This window comes from Zeugodacus cucurbitae, chromosome 6 (genome assembly GCF_028554725.1).
Source record: "Zeugodacus cucurbitae isolate PBARC_wt_2022May chromosome 6, idZeuCucr1.2, whole genome shotgun sequence".
Taxonomy (NCBI): domain Eukaryota; kingdom Metazoa; phylum Arthropoda; class Insecta; order Diptera; family Tephritidae; genus Zeugodacus; species Zeugodacus cucurbitae.
In genome coordinates, this window is record NC_071671.1 from 70199625 (window position 1) to 70210478 (window position 10854).

At 34.7% G+C, this 10854-nt stretch overlaps 1 protein-coding gene across 1 annotated transcript; it reads right to left on the reverse strand.

Moving 5' to 3' along the window:
• Positions 1–322: 322 nt before the first annotated feature.
• LOC105221234 (calcium and integrin-binding family member 2) lies at positions 323–10659 on the reverse strand. The gene is made up of 4 exons (XM_011198030.3): positions 9956–10659; positions 9824–9858; positions 8498–8763; positions 323–3487 (listed from the first exon to the last, which is right to left on the reverse strand). Exons 1-4 carry the CDS (start codon positions 10004–10006, stop codon positions 3270–3272), a joined length of 570 nt encoding a protein of 189 aa, XP_011196332.1. The 5' UTR covers positions 10007–10659; the 3' UTR covers positions 323–3269.
• Positions 10660–10854: the final 195 nt, after the last annotated feature.

Genomic DNA, 10854 nt, shown 5'->3' on the forward strand with positions numbered 1-10854 from the left:
ATAAAATAAGATGAAATGAAATAAAATTAAATTAAATTAAATAAAAATAAAATAAAATAAATAAAAAATAAAGTAAAATAAAATAAAAAAAATTAAATAGAATAAAATAAAAAAAAATAAAATAAAATAAAAAAATTAAATAATAATAAATAATAATACAATAAAATAAAATAAATAAAAAAAAAATAAAATAAAAAAATAAATAAATCAAATAAAAAAAAAAAAATAAAAAAATAAATAAATCAAATAAAAAAAAATAAAATAAAAAAACAAATAAATCAAATAAAAAAAACAAAATAAAATAAAAAGTTGTATGCTAAGTTTGTTGAAAAAATACAGATATAACTAATTGAATTAATTCTTTTTGTGCAATAATACTTTAAATTGATTTAATTAAAACTTCATGTTTACCACAAATTCTGTGCACCCAAATGTGTGAAATAAAGCAAGCACACAATAAAAAATATTGATGCTGCCACACTAACAACAACAATCAACTTTCAAATTGTTCAAAAAATACATAACGCTTCGACTTCGATGTAAAAAGAATCGCTGTAAACAGTGGGCCAGGAGTGCCAGATAAGTTGACACATTCGTGTACGAGTTCGTGTACGAGTATTAGTATTTTTTTTATTAATTGGATTGCCTTGATACCCTTCCAAATTATGTGATTTGTTTAACTTTACACCATTTTTATTTCATTAATTTTTTTTTGCAACTTCAATAAGCATATTCACGCACTTGAACACACCAAACTATAGCACACTTGAAATTTTTAGGTGTGAAAGATGAGCAGTTGACTCCACTGTGCTATTGGCCAACTGAATTAAGGAATACGAGATACTGAAAACGCATTGGGGTTATAAAAGTTATTATTGTAATAGACTTTAATGTATACGTACACTTTAATATTTAAGCTAGCTACGGATGTAATGTAAACTCTATACAATAACTGACTATTGCATTGCTGCTTAAATTTGAACAAAAAACAAACAAAAAACAAATATGAAAATGAACTTAATTAAATTAATGATAAATAAATTAAGATGTATTACAGTAATGTGTGAGGGGAATTAAGAATATGTACATGTAAATAAATAAATAAATACGTACTTATGGAATAAAAATGTAAATTGTCTCTTATTATTCTATGCAAACAAACATACAAGGAAACTGACTCGCTCACTTAATTTGGCAAAGATATTTTACATATTAACCACCCACCGTATTTTTCAAAAACCTTTAATTATGGGAACTAGGGGAAGTTATGAAAGCTGCTTTCGACTGCACGAAAAGGAGCTGCCTTTATGCCGCGATGTCTGAATTTGGTATCCCCGCAAAACTAATACGGGAAGGACTTCTCCGAGCCGTTCGATACCAAACAAGGTTTAAGACAAGGTGACTCGCTATCGTGTGACTTCTTTAACCTGATGTTGGAACCGGTGTCAACATCCGATGAGACGGCACTAGGAGTTTTCGAGAAAAAGGTTTTGCGAAAGATTTATGGTCCCTTAAACATTGGCAACGAAGAATACCGCAGAAGATGGAATGATGAGCTGTATGTGTTGTTCGACGACATAGACATAATCCAGCGAATAAAACGACAGCGGCTACGCTGGCTAGGTCATGTTCTTCGAATGGACGAAAGTGCCCCAGCTCTGAAAGTATTCGATGCAGTACCCGCCGGAGGAAGCCGAGGAAGAGGCAGGCCTCCACTCCGATGGAAGGACCAGGTGGAGAAGGACCTGTCTTCACTTGATATTACCAATTGGCGCCAAACAGCCAAAAGGAGAGATGCGTGGCGCGCTGTTGTGGACTCGGCTATAACCGCGTAAGCGCTTTCTACGCCTGTCAGGAAGAAGAAGAAGGGGGAGTTATGACCCGATTTTAAACATTTTTGGTACGGAGACACACTATTAGAAGAAAAGGATTTACCGATATTTTCGGTGAAAAATTACCTTTAGGCACTAAGTTCTTCATATTCGATATCCGTAGCCTTGAAAAATTATAGTCCAATTGTGATAATTTTTCCATAATGATGCCACACAGTATTTGTGTAAAGTTTTATTCAGCTATATTCATTGGTTCTTGATTTATATATTATAAAGTGAACGAATTAGATGGAATTCAAAATCGTATTATATGAAAAGAAGGCGTGGTTGTGAATTGGTTTCATTATGCACCAAATTTCAATGAAATTGGTCAGGTAGTTTCTGAGATATGGTTTTTGAGCCATAAGTGAACGACGCCACTCCTACTTTATTTATATTTTTTTAAATCTGAGTGCAGCTATTTTTTGAAACTTTTTCGGTAAAATTTAGTGTTTTATCGTTTCGGTTGGTGAGTTTAGTAATTTTCAAAATATCCTTTGTATAGGAGGAAATATTAAAAATACATTTAAAGAAGCCCCACCCTAGTGTGATCCTCTGTACCAAATATTACTTTCATAATAAAACTATAGTACTCTCTGTGTAACATGTTGCGCGAGTATAAAAATTACATCATCCCCGATCACGAGAGTTAAGAAATAAATTTCGATAAATCTTATCATTGCCGCTAATGAAATACTTGTTGTATTCTATTGAACTACAAATTCCTTGAAAGAGAATAAACGGTTATAAATACAAGAGCTTCATGGAATTACTAAAAACATCTGTGATTTGGAATTTGACTGTCGTCTCTGTATGCCGGGGTTTGAGAAAAGTTATATATATGTGGCATCTGGGGATTATTTTGAATTATTTTGTGAATAGAAATCAAAAGTGTTGAAAGTCGTGTCGATGGGAGATTTTGGTGTTTTCCATTAAATTCTAAATACACAATCAAATTCGGAATATATCACACACAATTCTTGGCTTCAACTCACTTCATATATACAAAAAAATAGGAAGAACTCAAGACACCTGCGTTGGATTGAAATGAAACTAAGCAAATTTCCATAATAAATTATATAAACATGTGTATATGCCCCCATAAATGTATCACCTATGCCATTGTAGTCCATTTGAAGTCAATCATTCAATTCAGAATTTCACATATTGTACTCAAATTCAATTGAGAGCAACGACACATGAAGTTTTATTTCTTTGCATGCATCAATACATATATACATATGTATATAAGTGAGTGTGCTATGAACAGAATGTGGAAAATAGTAATAAAAACAACAACGTATGCAAATTATATATATATATATATATTTGTGTGTGTGTATGCTTATATATTTGTAGGCAAAGAGGTCTTCAAGTCATATATGTTATATTGTTGTCTTAGATGCGTATGCGAAAAGTGGAGAGAAAGTCCGGGGCGCGCAGAATGACATGCTCGAATTCTAGAAATGACAATTTCCCATCACCATCGACGTCCGCCTCCTCCATCACCTTATCGGCGATCTGTTGATGCTCCTCCGGGCTCAGCTCGTTCTTGGTCATGGTGGTGAGGCAGGACATGAGGTCGCCGTGACCAATGAAGCCATCCTGATCGAAATCTGTTGGAGGAAGTGGAGGTTTGAAATGAATGTTGGAATTGAACGAACAAACAGGTGAAATTGTGCTCAGCCAAATGTGAGGTTATACATTTGTAACTGTGTGTGTGTTTGCGTGTTAGCTTAGGAGTGCAGTTAAGTAGTGCGGAGGCTTGAGGTAGTATGATTGTATGCATGTTTATTCTAATGTGTGTGACAACAAGCATGCATTCCTGTGTGTGTGTGTGTGTATTTGTGTCTCATTGCGGCTCATCGACCTGTGCGACTTGCTATCCAAAGTAATGCTGCTGTGCTGTGCAGCAGGAAAGTGGTTCATGGTAGCTGCAACGTCGTTTTCATTAAAATCTTCTTCATTTCTTGCCCCTACTAGCATGCATTACAATTTGTAGTGATTACCTGCAGCAATGAGATTTTATTGCTCGGCGAGTGTACTCAGACCTCGCACCAACGTGCCACTCGCTACTTCTATACATGCAGGCGCATGCCGTTGCATGCTTGCAGCGCTCGAGTGTGTCTGTATGGAAGTTTATTCAATTTTATTTAATTGCATTACCGCTTAATATGCATATTTTATTAAACTGTAATATCTTATGAAGGAATACAAACAAATGAGCTGCTGTGCATAGCACGAGCTAACATACATATAACATTTGAATTAAAATAAACACACAGACACTTTCGAAATGAACGACAGCACATTGAGTAAATCGGATTATTTTCACAATAAATTACATAGGACACTTCGAGCTGCATTCCCTTTTCTGGAAAACTCATAATTGCACTGGTCCTGAAGTAACTAGTTACACACTAGTCGAAGTGTGCCGAAATTTAATTTCGAAATTACTACAATGTAGAGCCAGATCTTTAAGATTCTAACTACTATTGTAGTGATCAATGGTTCTAAAGTAACTAGTTCGTGGCTAGTCGAAATGTGTCGAAATCTAATTTCGAAATTACTACAATTTAGAGATCTGGAAAAACAATAATCTTAGTTCTAGAATGCTATTGTTATGATCAATGGAGCTTTCATTCTGTTGAGAGTTTCAGCTGTCCATGTCTATGCCACCTCCATGTTGGGCACCTTGTGATCCTTGTTGCAGCATGAATCAGTCTTTCAACCAAACCTAAACTAACCAGGCATGCAAATATTTAGTTTTACTGTCGAATGAAGATCATAGTTTACAAAAATTGTGTGTGATGACGTAATTATGGATCGTAATAACCCCTCTCACGCAAACTTAAAATAATTGAGTAATGAGCTTTTTAAGCTTTCCAATGGTTCAACTATGAAAAAGTTTACGCTAGATACCCAGAGGCCTACACGTGAAGGGACTATATGACAACCTTAGATCCAGGCATATATTTTGCTTCACATTTTCAATTGCTTTACAACTTTCTTTTATTTCGGAGTTTATGACAAAAAGTCATAAATTTTCAATCGCAAAAAAGCTTTGAAAGATGTAAGCTTTTTCGTTTAAAAATACCTATTTTAGAATAAGGCTTTCAGCTTGGGAACACTGACATTCTCAATGGGTAGCTTTTGTAAACAATTACCAAAACCTATGCCATAAAATTGTATAAAACACAACAACAAAAACTTAACTTAACTTGACAAAGTGTTTATTGATTTTATAGGTGAAAGCTTAGAAAAGATTTTAATAGAAAGTGCATTTACGAGATATCCATGCAAATATGACAACGAATATATTTTTCATATGCAAAACGCACACACACACACACAAACGGAAATATTAAATTTAAATTAATATTATTAAATATATACATATACATACATACATACATATAGTATATAGTATGCATTGAAGCTATTAAGTTGCTTTCGGTCTAAGCTATTGCCGTCTGCAGGAATTTATTGATGTCGGTTGGTTGTCGACTTTGATTTCAAATTAATTGTGGCTTTTGTACGTTAAGCCCGTGAAATTGTTTTGTGGCGCTTTGCTTTATTTAGCTTTAGGTGTTTAATATTAAAAATGCATGGGTTTCGTCGGCATTTTTGCACGTTGTGATTACAAGAGGAAATTGAAAATACCAATATTCACACAGACACACATAGTTATATACAAGCATTACAAAAGCAGATTAAAGCAAAACAAAAACAAAACGAAAAACTGATTGCTTTTAACACACTGCATAAATAATTTGTTGCTTCCGATTTGCTAAATGCTCAAATGAATTTCTCTAAATGGAAAAGGACTTGCGGGCTGGAGATGGGTTTGTATGGGAATGAAGGCCTTCCAAGGAATTTGACTGCTCGAAGTGAGTTGATATGGACTATTAGTAAAATGAGAATTTCACCTCTATAAAGAGTAGAGAGATTTTAATGATTTCAATAGCTTTAACGCTCTAAAAAGCTACTTTGTGTGCCAAAAAGTGGTGAAAAGAATGTTGAAAAGTTAAGATGGCACATTTTCGAAAGATGTTTCGCAGTAACCAGATTTTTTCGTGTAATTCTTATATTTTTTTTATGCACAAATATAATTCCTTTTTATTGTGGTTTTTTCGGCAAGAGCAATTCTAAAACTTGTTAAACCCAATTTGTGCACTTCAGCACTACAACAACAGCAAACAACAAAAACTGTGCTAAAGCCAAGTAACTATTTGATCTTTAAAATCTCAGTAACATTCAAAACATGTTGCTATGTTGCAGAGCATAAATACATGCATATGTTGCCACATGCAGCGGCATGCCGTTGTGTGCGTTTGGTTGAACTTTTGTTTTCAAATTCACTTGCCACTTTGTTGCGCAATGAAATATTTACGCTAGCGACACAGATTGTCTTATGCATTCGCAATGCCACGAGTATATTTTTCATTCCGATTCAACTCACAACAACAACACACTGGCACTTGTTACAAAAAGATATTATTCTACTTTTATAGTCTTCAGAATGACCAACGATGAATGGACGTAACGGTATATATGCAAAAGTATAAATGTTATGGGCACAGTGGCATGCTGTCCATGCAACACTGTGCTATAAAAATTTAACCGTCAGGAAATATGTCGTTTTTTAATTTTTGTTAAATTTTTTTTAATTATATGAATGTTGCAGAGATTTGATAATAATTTGGTGAGTTTCAGAGGCTGTAAACCAGCGTATTTTTTAATTTATTTTTAATATATACAATGATATATTTCATTTAAACTATTCAGCATATCAAAGATACATTTTTAAACAGTATTTTATGGAATTTTTATTAAAAATTTCTGAAAATTCAGCCGTTAGTATCTCACCTCTCATGAAGTGTCCAACAGAAACGCTCTTGCCTTGGACATCATAACTCATTATTGTTTGATATCAAATCAATAAATCAAAAGTATTTCTATAGCACATGGTAAATCTAATTCATGAACGAAGAAAAAAGAATATATTAAAATTTGTATTTTTGACCGATTTGTAACCAAGAAACTCACTTTTCTGGTCAAATATTCGGCATACATTAGCTCGAAAAATGGATAGTTATAATGAGAATATAAAAAAGCATGCGTTCATAGATAATGTTATTCCAAAGATGTGTGCAAAATTTGAACAAAATCGCTTCTTAACTTTTCGAGATATCGTGTCCACCGACTTGAAAAATTGAGTTTTGAGATAAATGCGTTTAAAGTTTTACATTCGTACTGACGTGGCTTGATAGGCGGAACTTCCAATTGGTAAATCTCTTAGAATTTTACGCGGGCTGACAAATTGTACTATTTAAGAGGAAAAAAAAATTTTTTTTTGCAAATTTTGAAAATTTGAAACGTACCTAACACCTTAAGAGGTTTCCCTAAAACAGAAGACGTCATGTTTTTCTAATTTAAAAAATATGACACATGCAATGAGCTTCGAATTCTTCCTTGCTATTTAAAAAAAACCTAACCTAACCTTCAAATGCTTTTTCTAAAATTGTAGTATAAAATTAGGGGTTTCAGCTGATATGGAAAACGAAGATACTTTTGCTTTTTTATTTATTTATATTGTTGTTGTTGTGATATAAAATATTTTTATAATAATTCTGTAGAAATCCGAAGGAATTGACTGTTCTTGGCTGCTTATTGGACGTCTCGTAGACTCAACATTTATCATGTTCATCATACGCCCTGACGGACGCACTCTATGTATAACTGTACTGCTATTTGTGTGATATGAAAAATTTTGTTGCATCGTGTTGCTCAGTTGAAGCATATGCAGAATATCCTTGAACTCAGACAAAAGCGAAATTTGTATGACAACATACACATATACACAACTACAAATTATATATATATGTATATGAGTGTGAGCATAGATATATATATATGTATAAACAATTGCAATCATAAATGTGTGTGCCGTTGTTTATAACAAAGATGCGCACATAAAACGAAAGAAATTAGAGCGGTAAATATTAGTGCTGGTCGTGATTGTGATAAAGTTGCCGCACGAAAGTCACGAAGAAGCAAAAGAGCTGCAGAAAACAAGAAACAAAAAAAAAACAAATAACGGTGAATTGTGACTTTCAAACAAAGCGCATTCAAATGTCAAAAACACACACGTTTCGTAAAAACATATAATACAATCAAACGCTTGTTTGTGTGTGTGTGTGTGAGGGTGTGTAGCGGCTGCCAAAATCCGAGTGCCGAACACAATGACGCGTCGCGCCCACTTGACGGCGCAGCGCTTACGGTAAACATGTGGTGGTGAGCAGATTTTAGATGAAAAAACGCAAATGACATACAAATACACAACTACACCAACACAACCAAAAACAAAGTTAAAAAGCGCACACGTTAGACAATGGCCGCAAGCGCGGTCGAACACAAATATGGTGGTTAAACAAAACACGACAAAATGCCAAATACAACAACAACAACAAACAACTAACTGCTTTTGTTGCACATAATTTGCTGTCACACACATACACACATACAAGCGCATTAACCATTAGCGCAACAAAGCCGCAAACGTAAACAATAAACAACAACAATGCGGGGTGTACAAAAGAATGCGCACACTTCCACGTACTCACCGTAAATTTTGAAGGCATAAAAAACCTTAATGTCCCTCGGCGCCTGCTCGCTGAACACAGACAATGCGTCCAGGAAGTCTTCGAAGGATAAATTGCCTTGACCGTCGCGTGAAAAGGCCTCACAGATGCGACGTCGAAAGGGATTCTCGCGCAACTCGGGCATCTTCTCGATGCACTCGCACGGCACCTTGACACTGGACGCCTGGCCCTCGGTCATTTGGCGCGGTACCAAATCCGGACGCAGCTCGCGAAAACGCTTGTGAACGCTATGCGAAAAGACAGAGAGGTAGAGTGGCGAAAAGAAATCATACGGATTAGTTAAAGCATATTTAAACACAAACAACAACACCGCGTTTTTGGCAACATTCCATCCGGTCGGCGCCTACGCAATCAATAAGCATGCCACGGCTAAGGACCACCATAATGACGGCATGTTCTGGAATGTAAGCGATACTTCTGGCACGGAAACGTAAATGCATGCGAAATGTTGCATGCAATAAAAAAATGCACGAACAAGGCGAAGGAGGACATTGTGAACAACAAAGGAGTTGCGGAATGTTGCAAGTCGTACAATGCAGCGCCACGCCAACAATGGTGAATGTGAAAATTATGAGCGCAGTTCGCTGTCAATGGCTGAGGTCAGTGCAAAGTTATCCTTGCTGTGTAATAGGTGTAGCAAGTAGGCGGCCAATATTACCGGCAGCCAGAGCATTTTAGAGCTGGTTACTTTAAATTTAAAGTTTTCTTTGCACTTAATTGAAGATTTTGTGTGAATTAGAGCTAGATCCACTCCAAGATCTTCTCTAAACTCTTTGGTAAGTTTAATGCTAAATATTTATAGAAGCGAAGTTGAGCTCCTGGCAACTTATCTATCATGAGCTAGTACCATACTTCAATTCGGTCGTGTTGTTAAGCCATTCTGTAATACTCAAAATAGTTTCTTGTATTAAATATCACTGAAAGAAGTCACTTTCTATGATTATCTGAGCACAACGAAGAATTCGGTTTTATTCCAAATTCAGAATAAGATTTCTGGGAGATTTAATTTTGGATTACTTCCGAGGATATTGGAAAACTACTTAAAGTAGAATCTCACTTGTACATGGTAGAGAGTTATAATCACGAACTTCGAAATTAGTTTGTAGGAGAATCTGCTCACAGAAAGACTATACTCATGCGATAGGGTTGCGTGTTCACTACATGAGAAACCAGAGTTTCCGAAATTGAAAGCAAGTGCCTTAAACATTCTCCCAAGTCCTTAATATGTTGTTTGAACATTAAAAGTTAGAGTATACGACTTTCATTTCAAAATGAAGCTAAACTCACCGTAAAATTTCCTTGCGCGTGAAGAATGTACAGTCCTTCGGATACCCAGTGTGCAAGCATATATCGAAAAGAAGAAGTTAAAAAAGCTATTTTCTCTTTCCAAATTTCATTATTAATTTCAGAGATTCCCACCTGGTAGTCATCCAACTGTTGTTCGGTGAACGTGGCTACTTTATTGCCCATAGCGATTGGAATATCTATTGGTTACCTAAAACTCAACCGTTTGAGAGACAAAATCTCAAATCTCACAACAATTGTCCAGGATAAATTTAACTTTCTGCGCTGACTTCCACTGTCTTACTGAATAGTAAAAGTTTCTAAACATTTTTCCAAACTCAGCAGTTTTCCGCGTGCGTTGACTCTTCAGCGTACAAGCGACTGCTGTCTGTTGGCTGTTCCACTTTCTAGTGTTGTCCTGTCAGGGCACGGCCCGGCACCTTCACACTTTGCATGGCAATCGGTGTTTTGTTATTTATGCCGTTTTTTCAGCTCAGCAGGCACATGTAAATTAATTAAGGAGTGCCTTACTGACGTGCTGTGGTGTGTATGTATGTTTTGTTTTTTTAAGTTAGCTGCAGCAAGTGAGCTGTTCACCCTACAATCAGTATGAAGTTGAAAGAGTGTCATATTTTTTGATACTCTCACTTAATATGAGTTGAAACAATTTTACACGTCAAAATATGAAAAAAATTTCAAAGATTGGAGAATTTACAAATTCCAAATTAGGTTCGAAGATTGGAAAATTTTGAAATTTGAAAATAATTCAGAAGATTGGAAAATTTCGAATATTTTAAAATATGAAAATAAATTCAAAAATTTCGAAATTTTGAAAAAATTCTGAAGATCGGAACAAAAATTGAAAATAATTTCTAAAATTAGAGAATTTCGAAATAGGAAAATAATTATTGAATAATATCGAAATTTTGAAATTAAAAAATTTATTTTAAAATATGAAAATAAATTCAAAAATTTCCAAATTTTAAAAGAAAATTCCGAAGATCGGAACAAAAATTGAAAATAATTTCTAAAAT